Source organism: Oncorhynchus gorbuscha, unplaced genomic scaffold, assembly GCF_021184085.1.
Source record: "Oncorhynchus gorbuscha isolate QuinsamMale2020 ecotype Even-year unplaced genomic scaffold, OgorEven_v1.0 Un_scaffold_584, whole genome shotgun sequence".
NCBI lineage: Eukaryota > Metazoa > Chordata > Actinopteri > Salmoniformes > Salmonidae > Oncorhynchus > Oncorhynchus gorbuscha.
In genome coordinates this window covers 187,082-211,826 of record NW_025745417.1, presented here as the reverse complement: position 1 = coordinate 211,826, position 24,745 = coordinate 187,082, and the positions used below count along the sequence as shown (strand labels likewise).

The 24,745-nt window shown below is 38.5% G+C and overlaps 2 protein-coding genes across 3 annotated transcripts in view; one reads left to right on the top strand and one right to left on the bottom strand.

Moving 5' to 3' along the window:
• LOC124018858 overlaps window positions 1–24,745 on the bottom strand; it is a 292,551-nt gene that overhangs the window by 230,273 nt on the left and 37,533 nt on the right. The window lies entirely within an intron of this gene.
• LOC124018852 (NACHT, LRR and PYD domains-containing protein 12-like) overlaps window positions 15,196–24,745 on the top strand; it is a 101,308-nt gene continuing 91,758 nt past the window's right edge. The window contains 2 exon segments of the mRNA XM_046334146.1: window positions 15,196–15,341; window positions 20,899–21,015. Coding sequence (XP_046190102.1) covers window positions 15,259–15,341; window positions 20,899–21,015 — 200 coding nt within the window. The 5' untranslated portion in view covers window positions 15,196–15,258.

Genomic DNA, 24,745 nt, shown 5'->3' with positions numbered 1-24,745 from the left:
CAATTATTTTAGATAAAATCAAACAGTTAGAAGCTTAGTGGAATTTGAGAGATATGAGAGAAAAGGGTTATTGGGAATATATATAGTTATATTCCTCTGCTGGTAGCGTGACTACAGCTCAAGCTCATTACCATAACGCACAATGCGCAAAAATATTCCTAAAAATATTTAACCTCCACACATTAACAAGTAAAATAGCTCAAATGAAAGATAAACAGGTTGTTTATCTAGCCAGCAAGTCAGATTTCTAAAATGTTTTACGGCGAAAACATAGCACATATTTATGTCAAACCACCACCGCAGACATAGCTCATTAGCATAGCCAAGTAGGAAAAAATATGCAATCAACAAACGCAGGATTAAAAGAAAAATCATTTCACTAACCTTTTGAAATCTTCATCAGATGACAGTAATATAACATGTTACACAGTACATTCATTTTTCTTTCAATAATATGCTATATATATCCATAAATCTCTGTTTACAATGATGCATCGTTCAAAAAATGCTACTAAAATGTCCGGAGAAATGACGATAGCTCCGGCAGATAATGTCAGCTAACAAGGAATCAACATTGTCAAACTATGTTCATAATTAAGCTTTAACATGTTATAAAGGTCTACAGCAATTGTGAGGACGAAGCGAAACACACACGTCTTTTAATCGATCCTGAGGGAAAGAGAGAAAATGTGCAGAGCGCGCATACAGGGCACTGTTTTTTTGGCGTGACCGAGACCTTTCGGCACGCTCAACGTCTCGTGAGCACGCGATTCACACACTGACAAGCCCCATAGAAGGCAGCCTTCACGCTGAACACGTAGAAACTGTTCCCAGAGCTGTAGCCTTTTGGGAAGTGCGTTAAAGATGACGTCAAAGCAGAGGCAACTTTTTCCATTACAAGAGAGATTTTGGGAGAATGCATGCCCTGACACTTCTGCTTTACATAGAGACAAAATTTAAACGGATTTAGAATTGTTAGAGTGTTTTCTATTCGATAATATTTTTTATATGCAAATATTAGCAACTTTTGAAAAAACATTATCCTGTTTTATATGGGTACCCAAATCCTCCAGAAGGGGCAGTAAACCGTGGTATCCTGAACAGGTTAAGAAAATATATAAGTAGCACAGATAGTTCTTAAAAGTAGATAAGAAACTTGACAGAGTATTGTTACAGGATTGACATGAATGGACGCCCAAGGGAGAATTGGACATATGGAACATTTAAAAGGGGCTCCTACATGATGATGTTAGACATTAGGATAATTTACTAAATCTTACCTAAGTCATTGTTTAAGAGTAGACAAGGCTGTTACCTGGGCAGAGCCAGGTAACAAAGGGGGATGGGTAAATTATGTTCTAGAATAGGATGTGACCTACGGGATAATTAACTAATATATATATTTTTTGCTAATAAAGAGAACAAATAAGAAACTGTTTGTTAACCAAACCTGTATGTCCAAGATTTTATGCACTACAGGTGAACTACAGGTGAAGTCACTCAATCCAGTCCCAGAGGCTTGTTGGGGGGACCATACCAAGGACTCCTGGTGACAGCTAGCTGAAAGAGCTACCCGGATTCATATCGCACTGCGGGAGGGTAAGACATAGTTACACTGTCGAACAATAACAGAGTTCGAGAGGAGAACTGGAATTAACAGAATTATGGGGGCCATCTCTCGAATGAAAAATACCTTACCGGTCCTTTCCTCACTGTTGTTGTTCATAGAAGTGAAGATGTGTCTGGCTCTTTCAAGTGATGTGTTCTAGGGGAGAGGGTGGGGCTTCACATGGAAGCTGTTCGTCTGAGCTGTCTTATCGTGGGTGACATATTCCTGATACAGCACGTCCTACTCGAGTATGCAGAGAGTGGTAATTTGACCCATGGTTTAGACAATGAGGATTTTGTTCCAAAATAAGCATAAGAGATCCCTAGATCTGGGTAGACAGGAAGTTAGAGTAGAGGTTGGCAAGGATCTCGCAATGGAGTTTTATGTAGACCAAAATGGAGTCTCTAACTACATGGCAGTCTAGACCCTTTAAATAGAAATGAAGGAGGATCTAGGGTTGTGGTATGGAGATGACCAAGTCTTGGTCGACACCCTAGTACGGTTCTGGGTAGAGGAGTTTGGGCCGGTATGGTAAAGCTGTTCACGAAAGCAGGAATGCCAGATAATGACAGTTGTATTGATTTGCACTATTTAAATCCCCAGGTTGTTCCCTTTACAGTGTCCAGAGGAGATTATTACTGTTTGGCCCGGTACAGTACTCATGAAAATATGTGGGAGAAGTTAGTACTTGTAATAGAACAGAGAATGTTACCACTAATAAGACCATGTTGGATTTGAGAGGTTGGTTAAACTCTGAAGATTTCAGTAAAGTAAGGTGGGCCAGGGCTGACATCTGGTGGTTGTGTGGGGGAACAATTCTATGGCCAGTATTACCCACAGATTGGGTGGGGTCATGTGCGTTAGTGCATTTGGGGATGCCTTTTACACTCATTCGACACCAGGACATGAAGTTATCTAAACGGGAAAAGAGAAGCACTCCATCTGGGTCATTTGATGACAAGGTATACATTGATAACATTGGGGTTCCAGGGGAGGTGCCAGATGAGTCAAAGCAAGAAATCAGATGCTAGCAGGATTAGAGTTAAGCATTTCCGGGGCTCTACTTTCAATAAGAACGTGGACTGGATTAATTATATTTATGATAATCAACAGTGCTTTAACAAGTATACTAGAGATGCTATTAAAGGTTTTGTAGAACAGACTGAAGCAACCAGCTGGATGGCTTGGCAGAATATAATTGCATTAGATATGTTATTGGCTGAAAAGGGAGAAGTATGTGTGATAATCAGGACCATGTTTGTGCTTACATCCCAAATAACACAGCTCCGGACGAATCAGTGACCGAAGACTCAGCTGGTTTGACCACGCTGGCTCACGGGTTGGCAGAAAACTCTGGGGTGGATACTTCTCTGACTGATTGGGTTTCGATAGTACGTTTGGAATATGTAAAAATGTTATGATCACTGTATTATGGGTTACCTTCATCTGTGTAACTGTTTTAGTTTTATGTGGCTGTTGTCTAATTCCCTGTGTACGAGACCTTATTTCCAGGACTCTGGAGAAATCGATGACACAACAGATGGTGAGGGACGGGCCGATTCCAAGTTCTATCCCGTGGAGTGCTGACCTGTGTGACTGTGTTAGTTTGGTATGGACGTGGTGATTGCGTGTACGTATGAAAGTTATCATTTCCAGGACTCTGGAGAAATCAATGAAGATTCAGATGGTGAGATATGGGCAGATTCCAAATTCTGATCCGTGGGATGTGGAATGTGGGACTACTGAACAAGGGGATGAATCTGGATCTTTCATCATTGGGGAATTTATGTGTTGAGGAGGGGAATTAGATTGTACTTTGTTTCATTATTAGACTGTTTTTTAATAAAGATTGTAACAAAAATCCTGTTAAGAAGAGTTCTGATTCTGATGTAGGTTTAAAGGTTAGAAGGTTTAAAGGTTAGATTAAGGTTAGATTTGATTAATGATGGGTGAAGAGTCGGATAAACATTTATAATAATATTGGTTATGTGTCTATTCATATGATAATCTGATAAACCTTTATAATAAGGTTAGTTATAAGTATGTTCATATTTTTATTTTTTATGTTTGATAAAATTAGATGTAGATTTGAATGTATAATATTTAATCAAAGGGAGGATTGTTGGAGGAAATTATAGTTTAAATGATTAATTATGTATACATTTATTTAAGAACTATTTATTTTAATACTATTATGTTATGGTATGAAATGTATGGGTTCTTGGTTAAGCTGTTACTGAAAATGTAAGTAAAACAAATTAATTGTCTGTACCTTGCGGGAAAGGGAGAAGGAGGGCATATCTTTTCAGAAAGATAAGAATGTTTGTTTGATGTTCCATTAGTGGAGAAAAGTTTATCTTTTAGACAGATTGGAATGTTTGTTTTATGAGGGGAGTAGAAGACATCTCCAGACCTGAAGACACTGCGCTATTGTGTGGATCGTAGAGAGTGTGGGAAACTGATGATGTCATTTTATGTTCTCTCTTTAAAATGTAAGGTTCTTTGTATTTTTGGTCAGTACTCTGTTGTAATAAACGCTATTACCTGACTTTTAAGACTGGTCTCGATCTATTTCATGCATAATTAATGAATTTACAACTCATTAATGAAATAGAGAGAGTGCGAATTTGATTTTGGCTATAAAACATATAGGAATTTAGAATTCCTCTAACAACGTCATTCAGTAACATTTATAGAGCCTTATAACTGGAAATACATTGACACGTCATTCATTATAGAGCCTTATAACTGGAAATACATTGACACGTCATTCAGTAACATTTATAGAGCCTTATAACTGGAAATACATTGACACGTCATTCAGTAACATTTATAGAGCCTTATAACTGGAAATACATTGATACGTCATTCAGTAACATTTATAGAGCCTTATAACTGTAAGGGAATATCCCCCTGTATTGGACAAAAATGAATGGCAAGTCATTGGCATCGGACAAACCATATACACATTGGCCAATACCACACAATTCGGCGTTGATTCATGCAAAGTGTATTGCAAATGCCATATGGCAATTGCCAGTTGTAACACTTTAAAAATTCAACAGGGGGCGAATGCGCTCCACCGGGGTTTTTCATATTGGAAATGTAACCCAAGTCAACGTCCAAAAGCAAAATTTTGAAAAAATGAATTTTTTGTCAAAAACTTAGCACCCCTTAAAAAAGTGCTTTCTGGACCGTTTTTCGAAATTCTTTCGATTTTTTTGTCAATTACACATGTGTAAGAACTGTATGAATATACTTTTGTCCAATTTTATTATCATAATTTTTTTTTTTTACATGCGCATAAGGAATATGTGTTGTCCAATTTCAATATGATTTATAGGAAGTCAAAAGTCAAAAGTCAAAAATGTCAAAATTTTGTAAAAAACTTCACACACCCTTAAAAAAGTGCTTTCTGGACCGTTTTTCGAAATTCTTTCGATTTTTTTGTCAATTACACATGTGTAAGAACTGTATGAATATACTATTGTCCAATTTTATTATCATAATTTTGTTTTTTACATGCGCATAAGGAATATGTTTTGTTCAATTTCAATATGATTTCATAGGAAGTCAAAAGTCAAAAGTCAAAAATGTCAACATTTTGTAAAAAACTTCACACACCCTTAAAAAAGTGCTTTCTGGACTGTTTTTCGAAATTCTTTCGATTTTTTTGTCAATTACACATGTGTAAGAACTGTATGAATATACTTTTGTCCAATTTTATTATCATATTTTTTTTTTACATGCGCATAAGGAATATGTTTTGTCCAATTTCAATATGATTTCATAGGAAGTCAAAAGTCAAAAGTCAAAAATGTCAAAATTTTGTAAAAAACTTCACACACCCTTAAAAAAGTGCTTTCTGGACCGTTTTTCGAAATTCTTTCGATTTTTTTGTCAATTACACATCTGTAAGAACTGTATGAATATACTTTTGTCCAATTTTATTATCATATTTTTTAAATATTTTTTTTTAAATTGTGCATAAGGAATTTTTTTGTGGGCCAAATGCCATAAGAAATTTGACATGCTCAAAAATCCTGCAGAAATGCAAAATTGACTGGCCAGATGAACTCGGGATGGCCTGACAGTGATAGTTGCTCCTTTCCATCGCTCGTTATATTGACTTCATCATGTCCATTTTGTGATGTTTTTTCACTATAGAATCATATTGCAAATGCACGTGCATTTGCAATATGTTTCAATGTGCATTTACCATATGAAATTTGACCTTGCTCAAAAATGCAAAATTGACTGGTCTGATGAACACAGGATGGCCGAGCAGCGATAGTTGTACATTTCCATCACTCGTTGTGTTGATTTCATCATGTCCATTAGGTGATGTTTTTTCACTATAGAATCATATTGCAAATGCACGTGCATTTGCAATATGTTTCAATGTGCATTTACCATATGAAATTTGACCTTGCTCAAAAATGCAAAATTGACTGGTCTGATGAACACAGGATGGCCGAGCAGTGATAGTTGTACCTTTCCATCACTCGTTGTGTTGATTTCATCATGTCCATTAGGTGATGTCTTTTCACTATAGAATCATATTGTAAGTGCACGTGCATTTGCAATATGTTTCAATGTGCATTTACCATATGAAATTTGATATGCTCAAAAATGCAAAATTGACTGGTCTGATGAACACAGGATGGCCGAGCAGTGATAGTTGTACATTTCCATCACTCGTTGTGTTGATTTCATCATGTCCATTAGGTGATGTTTTTTCACTATATAATCATATTGTAAGTGCACGTGCATTTGCAATATGTTTCAATGTGCATTTACCATATGAAATTTGACATGCTCAAAAATGCAAAATTGACTGGTCTGATAAACACAGGATGGCCGAGCAGTGATAGTTGTACATTTCCATCACTCGTTGTGTTGATTTCATCATGAACATTAGGTGATGTTTTTTCACTATAGAATCATATTGTAAGTGCACGTGCATTTGCAATATGTTTCAATGTGCATTTACCATATGAAATTTGACATGCTCAAAAATGCAAAATTGACTGGTCTGATGAACACAGAATGGCTGAGCAGTGATAGTTGTACATTTCCATCACTCGTTGTGTTGATTTCATCATGTCCATTTGTTTATGTTTTCTCACTTTTGCAAAGTCACTGTGCATTTGCAATATGGTTCAATGGGCAGGTACCATCACGAATTTGTCATGCTATAAAAATCCTGCAGGAATGTGAAATTGACTGGCCCGATGAACTCGGGATGGCTGGGCAGTGATTCTGGTTCATCTCAATGGCTCGTTAGGGTTGATTTCAGAATGTCACTTTTGGTGATGGTACCTCACCGTTTAAACATATTGCTAATGTACAAAAGTCAACTAGCAAGTCAGTGTCCACCAGTCAATTAGATGTCATTCTGACACCAAACTGATACAAATTGACACTAAACCCACTTTTTCCAACCTGTTTAGTAGCCAACTATCACACACTTCAGAGCTGGCCCAAAATTCACAACGCCTTTGGTTCAAACCATAAAAAACATAAAACATGTAGTTACGTTCTAGCTGCGGGTCCATTTCTTATGTTACGTGTAGGCCTAGCTGAGGCGACCCCGAATCCTAAGTTTCGGCTCGATCGGTCATTTGGTGTCCGAGCAAAACCCTAATTGGTGCTGAAAATCCACTTTTTTCCATGACTTGCTACGGGTCCTTGAATGAGCTATCGGACAGAAACGTTGGGGTCTGTCTATAGGGGCCGAGACGGTCGCAATGCACCTGTGACCCAATTAAAGGCACTTCCGGTTGGCACAGGAAGCTATAAGTAAACACATGTCTTGATTGACATAAACACTTACAGAATCCTGAGTTTTAAGTCTTTAAGTTAAGAATAGACTGATCTATGATCTACACAGTGTTGAATGCAGTCATTTTCACCTTTGAAGGTTATGTACATCAAAACTACTTTTGGGTCAATCTAACCACTTCCGGTTGCTCCAGGAAGCTTAGAATCGACACAGGTAGACCTCATAGTGGTCTGATGGACTGTCATAGAAGACAGGTTCATAAGGCATTCATAACCCACATAGGCTTCAGGTTGAATTTAGAGGTGCAGGCAATGTATTCCTATGGGGAGAGAAGTCAATGCAAACTCTTTGATGTAAACACATTCTTTTAACTGTTAAGGGTTAATGCCACAGGGTCAAGGTTAGGCTTGCACGGATCGGGAGGACCTTAGGAACGTACCCGAGGTCGAATTGTGCTTCTCACCCTAACGGTTCTCTCACTGTCACCCAAAAGCAAATGACATTGAGGGCCAGGCTTCATTTTGGTTCTGCTTTTTTTCAAGGTCACTGCACTCAGAGCGAGCTACGGTCAAGCGGGGCGTCTCGTTGAACTCGGCACAGTCTGGAGACTATGGTGATGCCATTTTTTGTGTTGATTTCAGAATGCCATTTTGGTGATTGTCCCTCTCCGTTTAAACATATTGCAAATGTACAAAAGTCAACTAGCAAGTCAGTGTCCATCAGTCAATTAGATGTCATTTTGACACCAAACTGATACCAATTGACACCAAACCCACTTTTTCCAACTCATTTAGAAGCCAACTATCATATATGTCAGAGCAGGCCCATAATTCACAGCGCCTTTAGTTTAAAACATAATAAAAACGTAAAACACATAGTTACGTTCTAGCTGCGGGTCCAGGTCGGACATTATGTGAAGGCCTATGTGAGGCGACCCCGAATCCCGAGTTTCGGCTCGATAAGTCCTTCGGTGCCCGAGTAAAACCCTAATTGGTGCTGAAAATCCACTTTTTTCCATGCCTTGCTATGGGGTTCTTGAATGAGCTATCGGACCGAAACGTTGGAGTCCGTCTCTATGGGCCGAGCCGGTTTCAATGCACCTAGTCTTGTGTCTCTGAGACTTTTCTAAATGTCGCCATTTTCGTAATGGTCAAAATGAATTGAAGTCATTGCAAATGTACGAGGCTATTTCTCGGTCCGAGAACCTTCTAGAGCCACCTAACTCACCACGCACTATCGACCCGAGGTCTAGAACAGGTTTCTAAAGTTTCGGAACTCTAGGTCTGACGGTTGTTTTTTAGCTCGAACAAAGCTAACTATTGGAGGCACTGTCTGTCTCTACAAACCCCAATATGTCCCTCCTTCCAAGTTGTGTGTCTGTGTGATTTAGTTTTCCTTTGAAATTTTATGGGAAAGATGACTGATTTACAGTTCATGGGGGTTGCCTAATCACACATATGAAGTTTTGGACAGATCTGACTTTTTTAACCCCTCGAAACAGCCCCTGAGATACCAATTAAGGCACTTCCGGTTGGCACAGGAAGCTATATCCTCACTGGGCTATGCTTTTACAGAATCCTGAGTTTTAAGTCCTTACGTTAACAATTGACTGATTTACACAGGGTTGAATGCACTGTCTATCAAACTGCAGGCAGGTAATGGAAAAACACTTTTAGGGTGATTTTAACCACTTCTGGTTGGTCCAGGAAGCTTAGAATCAACACAGGTAGACCTCATACTGGCCTGATGGACTGTTACCAAAGACAGGTTCATACGGCATTCATAACCCATATAGACTTCAGGTTGAAGTTAGGGGTAAAGGCAATGTATTCCTATGGGGAGAGAAGTCAATGCAAACTCTTTGAAGTAAACACCTTCTTTTAACTATTAAGGGTTAATGCCACACGGTCAACGTTAGGCTTGCACGGATCGGAAGGACCTTAGGAACATACCTGAGGTCGAATTGTGCTTCTCACCCTAACGGTTCTCTCACTGTCACCCAAAAGCAAATGACGTTGTGGGGCAGGCTTCATTTTGGGCCTAATTTTCTAATGGTCGCTGCGCTTAGACCGAGCGAGCTACGGTCAAGCGGGATATCTCGTTGAACTCGGCACGGCCTAGAGATTATGTTTATGCCATTGCCTGCTCTCTGTGTCTTTGAGAACTGCACTTTTCACTCCATCCTTGCTGTGTGTGCGTGTGAGAGATTTTCTTTGACATCTGTTGGGAGAAATGACTGATTTACAGTTCATGAGGGTTACCTAGTCACACATATGAAGTTTTGAAAAGATCTGACCTTTTTAACCCTTGGAAACTACCACTGTGACACCATTAAAGGCACTTCCGGTTGGCACAGGAAGCTATAAATAAACTCATATCATGATTGGGGTATGCCTTTACAGAATCCTGAGTTTTAAGTCTTTACGTTAAGAACTGAGTTATTTACGGAGGGTTTAGTGAGTGTGTGTTATTTCAGAAAATCATAGAAAATCACAGAAATCTCGCAGAGCTCCGCAGCACACTTTAAAAAGATTCATAAGAACACCCTGCAACTCGATCTGTAACCGTTGAAAAGAAAACACCTATCCGTGAACATCACCAAGGTGTCGTTGTACGATTTCTCTTAAATGACGATAGATAAATGGCTGGTTCTTTTTTTATTGACACCGGAGGCTCCTTGACTTTGACGTGAAGTGGAAAAATAATTTCTCAATTTTCATTTTGGACCTTTAATTCCAGATAAATGGCCATAACTCAAAAACCGTTGAGGCCTAGACGCCATCTTGTTCGGGGCCAACTGCCCATTATGCCGCCCCTACGCTCACCGAGTTTCGGCTTCTAAATATTTTCAGTTTTCGAGATAAGGCCCCGTCGTGAATCGTGATGTTTTGTCCAATAGCAATATGATTGCTTATGCCCTCTTGTGGGAATTTCCGGGACATCGGAAAAATGACCTAAATCTTATTATTTTTGTAAAACGGAAACCGAATGTCCGACAAAGTTCATTTGATGACTTCCTGGTAGGTCCGGCCCTGCCGCTCGGCCCGACGCCGTCCGCGAATTTTACAAACGATTTCGGACGTCTAGTAAGGGACCGTACATTTGCAATATGGACTTTCTCACTAACCAAAAATCTTCCGAAATCTTCCCTTATGTATGGTAGGGAGGCGAGCAGGCCAGAGGTGGATGAACGCAGTGCCCTTGTTTGGGTGTAGGGCCTGATCAGAGCCTGGAGGTACTGAGGTGCCGTTCCCCTCACAGCTCCGTAGGCAAGCACCATGGTCTTGTAGCGGATGCGAGCTTCAACTGGAAGCCAGTGGAGAGAACGGAGGAGCGGGGTGACGGAGAGAACTTGGGAAGGTTGAACACCAGACGGGCTGCGGCATTCTGGATGAGTTGAAGGGGTTTAATGGCACAGGCAGGGAGCCCAGCCAACAGCGAGTTGCAGTAATCCAGACGGGAGATGACAAGTGCCTGGATTAGGACCTGCGCCGCTTCCTGTGTGAGGCAGGGTCGTACTCTGCGGATGTTGTAGAGCATGAACCTACAGGAACGGGCCACCGCCTTGATGTTGGTTGAGAACGACAGGGTGTTGTCCAGGATCACGCCAAGGTTCTTAGCGCTCTGGGAAGAGGACACAATGGAGTTGTCAACCGTGATGGCGAGATCATGGAACGGGCAGTCCTTCCCCGGGAGGAAGAGCAGCTCCGTCTTGCCGAGGTTCAGCTTGAGGTGGTGTTCCGTCATCCACACTGATATGTCTGCCAGACATGCAGAGATGCGATTCGCCACCTGGTCATCAGAAGGGGGAAAGGAGAAGATGAATTGTGTGTCGTCTGCATAGCAATGATAGGAGAGACCATGTGAGGTTATGACAGAGCCAAGTGACTTGGTGTATAGCGAGAATAGGAGAGGGCCTAGAACAGAGCCCTGGGGGACACCAGTGGTGAGAGCGCGTGGTGAGGAGACAGATTCTCGCCACGCCACCTGGTAGGAGCGACCTGTCAGGTAGGACGCAATCCAAGCGTGGGCCGCGCCGGAGATGCCCAACTCGGAGAGGGTGGAGAGGAGGATCTGATGGTTCACAGTATCGAAGGCAGCCGATACATTTAGAAGGATGAGAGCAGAGGAGAGAGAGTTAGCTTTAGCAGTGCGGAGCGCCTCCGTGATACAGAGGAGAGCAGTCTCAGTTGAATGACTAGTCTTGAAATCACAATCACATGGTATCAGACCTATGGTTTCATAGGGTAACCCTAACCCTAACCCTAACCCTAACCCCTAACCCTAACCCCTAACCCTAACCCTAACCCTAACCCTCCTGACCCCTCCTGTCTCAGCCTCCAGTATTTATGCTGCAGTAGTTTATGTGTCGGGGGGCTAGGGTCAGTTTGTTATATCTGGAGTATTTCTCCTGTCCTATTCGGAACTGTGTGAATTTAAGTTTGCTCTCTCTAATTCTCTCCTTTTCTCTTTCTTTCTCTCTCTCAGAGGACCTGAGCCCTAGGACCATGCCTCAGGACTACCTGACATGATGACTCCTTGCTGTCCCCAGTCCACCTGGCCGTGCTGCTGCTCCAGTTTCAACTGTTCTGCCTTATTATTATTGGACCATGCTGGTCATTTATGAACATAAGAACATCTTGGCCATGTTATGTTATAATCTCCACCCGGCACAGCCAGAAGAAGACTGGCCACCCCACATAGCCTGGTTCCTCTCTAGGTTTCTTCCTAGGTTTTGGACTTTCCAGGGAGTTTTTCCTAGCAACCGTGCTTCTACACCTGCATTGCTTGCTGTTTGGGGTTTTAGGCTGGGTTTCTGTACAGCACTTTGAGATATCAGCTGATGTACGAAGGGCTATATAAATAAATTTGATTTGATTTGATTCATTGTGCTAATATTATATGTTAATTATGTCCATTTGTAGTGTAGACCTCTTCACTGTGCTCATATTATATGTTAATTATGTTCTGACCACCGACTTTAACTCAGAAAACAATTGTCCCGAAGCCAAACCTAGTTGACGAACCCTGTTTTATGGTATTTCATGGCCTTTACTGGCCAACTGCTGTTATGTTTATGATATACTATGGTGTTGTGTCACGAGACTTTGACCAGATATTATTGCATCCAAAGATCAACTGAACCTAGAACATAGATACAGAGACACTTGTCATCCGGAGGTGCTCCATCAGCACAACGGAAAATATCTCAATGACTTGACATGTTCTGGTTGTGAATTCAGGCTACAAGGTAAGACTCTTCCCAGTGATTATTGTAAAGTGTGTAGAGAAATTCAATGTCTGGTGTTATTTTAGTATAGTGAATGACAGTAAAACACTCAGATGTAACAGTCCATTTCACCTGGGACAGCTACGTGACAGTTCAATCATACAAAATGGCGCTAACTGGGTGTAGTCAAGTCACATTCAATAACATGTTGTTCATATAGCTAACTGGGTGTAGTCAAGTCACATTCAATAACATGTTGTTCATATAGCTAACTGGGTGTAGTCAAGTCACATTCAATAACATGTTGTTCATATAGCTAACTGGGTGTAGTCAAGTCACATTCAATAACATGTTGTTCATATAGCTAACTGGGTGTAGTCAAGTCACATTCAATAACATGTTGTTCATATAGCTAACTGGGTGTAGTCAAGTCACATTCAATAACATGTTGTTCATATAGCTAACTGGGTGTAGTCAAGTCACATTCAATAACATGTTGTTCATATAGCTAACTGGGTGTAGTCAAGTCACATTCAATAACATGTTGTTCATATAGCTAACTGGGTGTAGTCAAGTCACATTCAATAACATGTTGTTCATATTAGTGGTTATCATAGTTTTAAATCATTTTTCATAATATCAGAACATTTGTTGTTTTCTATATTACAATGATCTCCTGCTTCCTGTGTAATTTGGTATGAAACCACTGAACATACTTTTTTTAACATTAATATTATGAACTGAATTCAGTAACAGCATCATAATATCATACCTGTTGAACAAAGCAACACACTAGAATGAGAGAAAGTATTAAAAGAGAGACATTATTATAATTAATAATATTACTATTTTTATATTGGTATTATTTGTATTAGTTATCTATTAATTATATCACCTGACTGTTTGGATGTGTCTGTTAGTAAATGTTTTATTTCTAAGAGATAATGCATCAAATAGAACAATTGACCTTCAATAATTAATTGTCACTGTGTTAACCACAACCAACATGCTGGATCTCTGTTTAGTTGTCACTGTGGATTAATAACCACAACCAACATGCTGGATCTCTGTTTAGTTGTCACTGTGTTAACCACAACCAACATGTTGTTTATCTCTGTTTAACCACAACCAACATGTTGTCACTGTGTTAACCACAACCAACATGTTGTATCTCTGTTTAGTTGTCACTGTGTTAATAACCACAACCAACATGCTGGATCTCTGTTTAGTTGTCACTGTGTTAACCACAACCAACATGCTGGATCTCTGTTTAGTTGTCACTGTGTTAACCACAACCAACATGCTGGATCTCTGTTTAGTTGTCACTGTGTTAACCACAACATGCATCTCTGTTTAGTTGTCACTGTGTTAACCACAACCAACATGCTGGATCTCTGTTTAGTTGTCACTGTGTTAACCACAACCAACATGTTGTTTTTAACCACAACCAACATGATCTCTGTTTAGTTGTCACTGTGTTAACCACAACCAACATGCTGGATCTCTGTTTAGTTGTCACTGTGTTAACCACAACCAACATGCTGGATCTCTGTTTAGTTGTCACTGTGTTAACCACAACCAACATGCTGGATCTCTGTTTAGTTGTCACTGTGTTAACCACAACCAACATGCTGGATCTCTGTTTAGTTGTCACTGTGTTAACCACAACCAACATGCTGGATCTCTGTTTAGTTGTCACTGTGTTAACCACAACCAACATGCTGGATCTCTGTTTAGTTGTCACTGTGTTAACCACACCAACATGCTGGATCTCTGTTTAGTTGTCACTGTGTTAACCACAACCAACATGTCTGTTTAGTTGTCACTGTGTTAACCACAACCAACATGCTGGATCTCTGTTTAGTTGTCACTGTGTTAACCACAACCAACATGTTGGATCTCTGTTTAGTTGTCACTGTGTTAACCACAACCAACATGTTGGATCTCTGTTTAGTTGTCACTGTGTTAACCACAACCAACATGCTGGATCTCTGTTTAGTTGTCACTGTGTTAACCACAACCAACATGCTGGATCTCTGTTTAGTTGTCACTGTGTTAACCAACCAACATGCTGGATCTCTGTTTAGTTGTCACTGTGTTAACCACAACCAACATGCTGGATCTCTGTTTAGTTGTCACTGTGTTAACCACAACCAACATGCTGGATCTCTGTTTAGTTTCACTGTGTCACAACCAACATGCTGGATCTCTGTTTAGTTGTCACTGTGTTAACAAACCAACATGCTGGATCTCTGTTTAGTTGTCACTGTGTTAACCACAACCAACATGCTGGATCTCTGTTTAGTTGTCACTGTGTTAACCACAACCAACATGCTGGATCTCTGTTTAGTTGTCACTGTGTTAACCACAACCAACATGCTGGATCTCTGTTTAGTTGTCACTGTGTTAACCACAACCAACATGCTGGATCTCTGTTTAGTTGTCACTGTGTTAACCACAACCAACATGCTGGATCTCTGTTTAGGGATCAGTGCTCTAAAATGAGTCTCTCTGGGGAGAGAGAGGAGGGGGCCCTGCCTCTAAAATGAGTCTCACTGGGGAGAGAGAGGAGGGGGGCCCTGCCTCTAAAATGAGTCTCACTGGGGAGAGAGAGGAGGGGGGCCCTGCCCTAAAATGAGTCTCACTGGGGAGAGAGAGAAGGGGGGCCCTGCCTCTAAAAGGAATGTCTCTGGGGAACATGGCACCAAATCTAAGAGGTGAGAGGACCATTTTTTAAAGATTTTATGAATTGTTTATATACAAAACACAATGTCCACCATCTTTTCACAGTTGTGTTTTTTCATGAGAAATGAAGGCTGATGGGTAAAATATTACTGTTCTAAGACATTACATTTTAAATAGACTTTAGTGACATTTTACTGAGAACATCACAGCAAGATTAAACTAATATTGTCACATTCTCTAGATTATCCCATTTAATTTGCGCCATAAAGCCCCACAGTGGAGGTGTCATAATACCCATAACACCTAGCGGTCAAACAGGGAAATGTTTCCAATAGTTTTATAGAGCCCCACAGTGGAGGTGTTATAATACCCATAACACCTAGCGGTCAAACAGGGAAATGGTTCCAATAGTTTTATAGAGCTCCACAGTGGAGGTGTCATAATACCCATAACACCTAGCGGTTAAACAGGGAAATGGTTCCAATAGTTTTTCCAATAGAAAACATGAGCTGGAGCACACCCAGATATTTTTTTATGTGGAGGTTCTAGCTAACGGCTAATAAACTATAAGATATAAATGATAAATTGAGTCGCACTCCATATACTGTATAAACTCCATATATAAACTCCATATATAAACTCCATACATAAACTCCATATATAAACTCCATATATAAACTCCATGTATAAACTCCATATATAAACTCCATGTATAAACTCCATGTATAAACTCCATATATAAACTCCATATATAAACTCCATATATAAACTCCATATATAAACTCCATATACTGTATAAACTCCATATATAAACTCCATATATAAACTCCATATATATAAACTCCATATATAAACTCCATATACTGTATAAAACTCCATATATAAACTCCATATACTGTATAAACTCCATATATAAACTCCATATATAAACTCCATATACTGTATAAACTCCATATATAAACTCCATATACTATATAAACTCCATATATAAACTCCATATATAAACTCCATATACTGTATAAACTCCATATATAAACTCCATACATAAACTCCATGTATAAACTCCATATATAAACTCCATACATAAACTCCATATATAAACTCCATGTATAAACTCCATGTATAAACTCCATATATAAACTCCATATATAAACTCCATATATAAAATCCATGTATAAACTTCATATATAAACTCCATATATAAACTCCATATACTGTATAAACTCCATATATAAACTCCATATATAAACTCCATATACTGTATAAACTCCATATATAAACTCCATATATAAACTCCATGTATAAACTCCATATATAAACTCCATGTATAAACTCCATATATAAACTCCATATATAAACTCCATATACTAAAACTCCATATATAAACTCCATATACTGTATAAACTCCATATATAAACTCCATATACTGTATAAACTCCATATACTGTATAAACTCCATATATAAAACTCCATATATAAACTCCATATATAAACTCCATATATAAACTCCATATACTGTATAAACTCCATATACTGTATAAACTCCATATATAAACTCCATATAAACTCCATACATAAACTCCATATATAAACTCCATATATAAACTCCATGTATAAACTCCATATATAAACTCCATGTATAAACTCCATGTATAAACTCCATATATAAACTCCATATATAAACTCCATATACTGTATAAACTCCATATACTGTATAAACTCCATATATAAACTCCATATATAAACTCCATACATAAACTCCATATATAAACTCCATATATAAACTCCATGTATAAACTCCATATATAAACTCCATGTATAAACTCCATGTATAAACTCCATATATAAACTCCATGTATAAACTCCATATACTGTATAAACTCCATATATAAACTCCATATACTGTATAAACTCCATATACTGTATAAACTCCATATATAAACTCCATATATAAACTCCATATGCTGTATAAACTCCATATATAAACTCCATATATAAACTCCATATATAAACTCCATATACTGTATAAACTCCATATATAAACTCCATATACTGTATAAACTCCATATACTGTATAAACTCCATATATAAACTCCATATATAAACTCCATATATAAACTCCATATACTGTATAAACTCCATATATAAACTCCATATATAAACTCCATGAATAAACTCCATATATAAACTCCATATACTGTATAAACTCCATATATAAACTCCATATATAAACTCCATGTATAAACTCCATATATAAACTCCATATACTGTATAAACTCCATATATAAACTCCATATATAAACTCCATATATAAACTCCATATACTGTATAAACTCCATATATAAACTCCATATACTGTATAAACTCCATATATAAACTCCATATACTGTATAAACTCCATATACTGTATAAACTCCATATATAAACTCCATATATAAACTCCATATATAAACTCCATATACTGTATAAACTCCATATATAAACTCCATATATAAACTCCATGTATAAACTCCATATATAAACTCCATATACTGTATAAACTCCATATATAAACTCCATATATAAACTCCATGTATAAACTCCATATATAAACTCCATATACTGTATAAACTCCATATATAAACTCCATATATAAACTCCATATATAAACTCCATGTATAAACTCCATATATAAACTCCATATATAAACTCCATATATAAACTCCATGTATAAACTCCATATATAAACTCCATATATAAACTCCATATATAAACTCCATATATAAACTCCATGTATAAACTCCATATATAAACTCCATGTATAAACTCCATATATAAACTCCATACATAAACTCCCAGTAATTTATTGGGTTTTTACCAACGTTTCAGCATCACTGTGTCTTCAGCGTGATGTCATGAATACTTGAACCAGGTTATGTAGACAAACAGTGCAATTAGTGCAACTAATGTCAATAGTGAGGGGTCATCATGATTAAGTTAATTAGAATTAATTAGTGAAACTGTTTAAAAAAACAATAGTTTATAACATATTGAATATATTAGTCTATTGTTATCATATGGAAACATAACTGAATATTGTACATCATATTAGCATCAACATACATTATTGTACATAGCATTAGCATCAACATACATTATTGTACATAGCATTAGCATCAACATACATTATTGTACATAGCATTAGCATCAACATACATTATTGTACATAGCATTAGCATCAACATACATTATTGTACATAGCATTAGCATCAACATACATAATTGTACATCATATTAGCATCAACATATATTATTGTACATAGCATTAGCATCAACATACATTATTGTACATCATATTAGAATCAACATACATTATTGTACATCATATTAGCATCAACATACATTATTGTACATCATATTAGCATCAACATACATTATTGTACATAGCATTAGCATCAACATACATTATTGTACATCATATTAGCATCAACATACATTATTGTACATCATATTAGCATCAACATACATTATTGTACATCATATTAGCATCAACATACATTATTGTACATAGCATTAGCATCAACATACATTATTGTACATCATATTAGCATCAACATACATTATTGTACATAGCATTAGCATCAACATACATTATTGTACATCATATTAGCATCAAAATACATTATTGTACATCATATTAGCATCAACATACATTATTGTACATCATATAAAACATAATATTAATATCAGATATTGCGAGTAAACAACCTCGGAATAGAAAAGACAGAGTGCGTATTCCAACCCGTCAATTAATTACACTATTCAACCCTCCCGGTTAGTAAATGTACCTCAACATGCCCCCGGAGAAGGCAGAGTAACGACACCAGCCTTTTAGCGGGGCTGAGTTGACTACTAGAGAGAGAAGGCAGAGTGGTGACACCAGCCTTTTAGCGGGGCTGAGTTGACTACTAGAGAGAGAAGGCAGAGTAACGACACCAGCCTTTTAGCGGGGCTGAGTTGACTACTAGAGAGAGAAGGCAGAGTAACGACACCAGCCTTTTAGCGGGGCTGAGTTGACTACTAGAGAGAGAAGGCAGAGTGGTGACACCAGCCTTTTAGCGGGGCTGAGTTGACTACTAGAGAGAGAAGGCAGAGTTGACTACTAGAGAGAGAAGGCAGAGTGGTGACACCAGCTTTTTAGCGGGGCTGAGTTGACTACTAGAGAGAGAAGGCAGAGCGGCTCGATGCTGGTCGATTAATTTGACCATGAATGTACTAGGAAAATATGTTTTTCTCGACCAGATGAGACTGAACTAATGTTCATGCTTATTAATAACCGTTATATTAATTAATTAATGAATGTACTGGAGAAATGTGTTTTTCTCAACCAGCGGTGACTGAATCAATGTTCAGGTTTATTGATAATTGTTATATTAATGAAGTATAATTTCAAACATGAGCATAAAACCAGGTAATAATAAACATGAATCATCATTATATTACTTCACAGTAATCTGTTAAATGCTTTGTCAGTCCTTCCTCTTGTGTTAGCAGTGTGGAAAGGGACAGAAAGAAGCACACAGGAGTTTTCCTGTGAGGGGAGTGGTGGTGTATCCAGGGAGAAAACTAAACTAATCTTCTGAAATGTCATTAGTGGTCTTATGTGGCCATCTATTGGAATTATGTAGTAACTGCAGCAGTACTGAATAATGTGTAATTATTTACTAAAGTAGTAATTACTCAGAATTGCAAAAGACAAAATGTTCTAGTTCATTTTACCACTTACAAATAAAAATTAAAAATTAAAATAACCATTATAGCATAACAGACAATTCAAATGACATCAACTAAAAACACCACACATCTAGATAATTAAATATATATATATTATATATACAGTATATCACAAAAGTGAGTACACCCCTCACATTTTTGTAAATATTTGAGTATGTCTTTTCATGTGACAACACTGAAGAAATGACACTTTGCTACAGTGTAAAGTAGTGAGTGTACAGCTTGTATAACAGTGTAGATGTGCTGTCCACTCAAAATGTCCAAATTGGGCCCAATTAGCCATTTTTCCTCCCGTGGTCATGTGACTCGTTAGTGTTACAAGGTCTCAGGTGTGAGTAAGGCTTCCTTCTGGGACGACAGCCATGCAGACCAATTTGATGCAGTGTATGGCATATGTACCTATGATGAAAATTACAGGCCTCTCTCATCTTTTTAAATGGGAGAACTTGCACAATTGGTGGCTGACTCATTTTTGCCCCACTGTGTGTATATATATATATATATATATATATATATATATATATATATATTTATCTGCCAAAGTAAAGCCCTGTAGACAAAGAAGAGCTCTGCAGCAGGTACCAAAATATTCAAAGGACATTTGCTCAAAAGTGACGTTACAAGTTTATCATCTTTCAAAGCAGAATGACTTTCTCATTGCACCTCAACTGTAGTGTGCGATATACCAAAGCTAATTTGCAAACATTTCTGTAAAGTGATATATGGCGTTTTGGTATAAAACTCTTCTCAAATTTCCATATCTGAGCTCGCTCAGAGGAGATGAGAGATGTAATGTTTGTCTCTGTTGTGTTGAAGACCAATCAAGCAGGAGAGACCAGCCACCCCTGTACCCAGCTGTGTGTCCATGAAGAGTGACCGGTCTATGGAACCTCCTATAATGTTTAGAGAGGAAGACTTTTCTACTGAACAAAGGTAAGAAGAACTCATGGGTCCTGGTCAGTGAGTTAAACAACACTGTCTCTAGTCATTTCTCCTCCCATTTTCCCATTTATTGTTGTTGTTTTCATTTTGTCCACAGAAACCAACAGGAGAGATCAGAGTCAGAGATTCTCAGTGGTCAGTCTTCCCAGAGTCATCAAACAGACCTGGCCTCCATATTCAGTGTATGTGGTCCTGTTATGTACATTTGTTTTTGTTTACCTCAAGTAAAGTTGATCTGTCAATCATTCATTAATGTGTTGATGAGAAAGCATTTTGTTTCTTGCTTAACTTATTTACTTTATTTATTTCAGTTGCTTGAAGAGAAAATTATGACATTTGTGAAGAACGAGCTGAAGCTGTTCAAGAGGAATCTTTGTACAGAACTCCCAGAAGGCTTTGAGAGTCAGAAGCAGGATAAGGAAGTGGTGGATGCTGAAGATGAGAAGCAGGAGAGCAGTGCCAGAGAGGGGGCTCTGAAGATCACACTGCACATCCTGAGGAAAATGAACCAGAAGGAGCTTGCTGACACACTGGAGAAATGTAAGATCTGTCTGACTCATGTTGAATGATGTTTTATAACATTTAAAAGCTGTAGCTAAAGTACAGCTAAAGTAGCTGTGTAACTCAATGATATTGTAGCAGCCTTAACACAACACCTAGTGACCTCATCGAGTAGCAGCAGGGATGTGTTGTGGTGATTAATTTAGAGAGAGAACATTAATAATACCATCAATAATAGCAATAATAATATAATAATAACAATAATAATAACACCAGTCTGTAATGACGTAATATTAATATCCTCTGTGTTATTTCTTCATTCAGATGAGCTTGCTGTGATTTGCCAACGTGAACTCAAATCTAATCTAAAGAAGAAGTTTCAATGTGTATTTGAGGGGATCGCTAAACAAGGAAACCCAACACTTCTCAATAAGATCTACACAGAGCTCTACATCACAGAGGGTGGAACAGGAGAGGTCAATAAGGAACATGAGCTGAAACAGATTGAGACAACAACCAGGAAACAAGCAAGACCAGAGACTGCAATCAAATGTAACGACATCTTCAAACCCTTAACTGGACAAGACAAACGTATCAGAACTGTGCTGACAAAGGGAGTCGCTGGCATTGGAAAAACAGTCTCTGTGCAGAAGTTCATTCTGGACTGGGCTGAAGGAAAAGCAAATCAGGATGTCCAATTTGTATTTTCATTCCCTTTTCGGGAGCTGAATTTGATGAAAGAGGACAAACACACTTTAATTGAACTTCTTAATCACTTCTCAATGGAAACCAAAGATTCAAGAATCTCCAACTACAACAAGTACAAAGTTCTGTTCATCTTTGATGGTCTGGATGAGTGCCGACTGCCCCTAGACTTCCAGAAGAACAAGATCTGTTGTGACGTCACAGAGTCAACCTCAGTGGATGTTCTGCTGACAAATCTCATCAAGGGAAATCTGCTTCCCTCTGCTCTCCTCTGGATAACTACCCGACCTGCAGCAGCCAATAAGATCCCTTCAGGGTGTGTTGACCAGGTGACAGAGGTACGAGGGTTCAATGACCCACAGAAGGAGGAGTACTTCAGGAAGAGATTCAGTGATGAGGACCTGGCCAGCAGAATCATCTCACACATAAAGACATCAAGGAGCCTCCACATCATGTGCCACATTCCAGTCTTCTGTTGGATTTCTGCAACAGTCCTTGAATACATGCTGAAACATAAGAGAGAAGAGATGCCCAAGACTCTGACTGAGATGTACACACACCTTGTGATGTTTCATACCAAACAGAAGAATGAAAAGTATCTTGAGAAAGAAGAGACAGGTCCACACTGGAATAAAGAGAGCATTCTGTCACTGGGAAAACTGGCTTTTCAACAGCTTGTGAATGGCAATCAGATTTTCTATGAAAAAGACCTGAAAGAAGCTGGCATTGATGTCAATGAAGCCTCAGTGTACTCAGGATTGTGCACACAGCTCTTTAAAGAGGAATGTGGGCTGTACCAGGACAAGGTGTACTGCTTTGTTCATCTGAGCATTCAGGAGTTTCTGGCTGCTGTATATGTGTTCCTCTCATTCATCAACAACAATGAGAATCTAATGGACAAAACTCAAACAAAGTCCAAATATTTTCTTCAATGTTCAGAGACAAGACTGAAGTTACTGTCTACAAGAGTGCTGTGGATAAAGCCTTACAAAGTGAGACAGGAAACCTGGACCTTTTCCTCCGCTTCCTTCTGGGCCTCTCACTGGAGTCCAATCAGAAGCACTTACGAGGTCTACTGACAAAGACAAGAAGCAGCTCACAGAGCCATGAAGAAACAGTCAAGTACATCAAGGAGAAGATCAGGGAGAATCTCTCTCCAGAGAGGAGCATCAATCTGTTCCACTGTCTGAATGAACTGAAGGACCATTCTCTAGTGGAGGAGATCCAAAGCTACCTGAGATCAGGAAGTCTCTCAAAACCCAACCTGTCACCTGCACAGTGGTCAGCTCTGGTCTTTGTGTTGCTGACTTCAGAAAAGGAGCTGGATGTGTTTGACCTGAAGAAATACTCCAGATCAGAGGAAGGTCTTCTGAGGCTGCTGCCAGTGGTCAAAGCCTCCAGAGCTGTTCTGTGAGTAAATAAAATGACATATAAGAACCAATCATCAGGAAGAAATATTCAGTTTAGAGAAAAATATGTAATATAATATGTATATAATATTATATTGAATAACATATTCAATAAATTAATGGATTTTCACATTAGTATAACAATATGACCATACAATTCTAGGAGACGGAAGATGAATCAATATCTTGTTTGAGAGAATAAACCAAATGCATCTGCCATTGTCCTTCTACACTACTGGTGTTAAATTAACAGTGTGTTTGTGAAGTCATGATGATCTCTTTGTCAGGCTGTCAGGCTGTGGAGTCACAGAGGAAGGCTGTGCTTCTCTGGTCTCAGCTCTGAGGTCAAACCCCTCACACCTGAGAGAGCTGGACCTGAGTAACAATGACCTGAAGGATTCAGGAGTGAAGCTGCTCTCTGCTGGACTGGGGAATCCCCACTGTAAACTGGAGATTCTGAGGTCAGTATTATCAGATATGAAAGCACTTTATGTATGTAGTTCTCCCATTTTGAAAAGTCGTAATTATTCGGTTATATTCACTTATAGTGTATTAAAGTAGTCATACGTTTAGTATTTGGTCCCATATTCCATGCCTGCAGTGATTACATCAAGCTTGTGATTCTACTAACTTGAATTAATTAGCAGTTTGTCTTGGTTGTGTTTTGGATGTTTTCCTAATAGAAACTGGATGGTGAATAATGTCCTGTCATTTTGGAGTCACTTCACTTGTATTGTCAGTAAGAATAGAAGATGTTTCTGAACACTTCTACATTCATGTGGATGGTACCATGATTATGGATAATAATGAATGAATCGAGAATAATGATGAATGATGAAGTTACAGAGGCACAAAGATCAGACCCCCTCTGTTATTGGTAATGGTGAGAGGTTAGCATGTTTTGTTGTAGTCTCTGTTATTGGTAATGGTGAGAGGTTAGCATGTTTTGTTGTAGTCTCTGTTATTGGTAATGGTGAGAGGTTAGTATGTTTTGTTGTAGTCTCTGTTATTGGTAATGGTGAGAGGTTAGCATGTTTTGTTGTAGTCTCTGTTATTGGTAATGGTGAGAGGTTAGCATGTTTTGTTGTAGTCTCTGTTATTGGTAA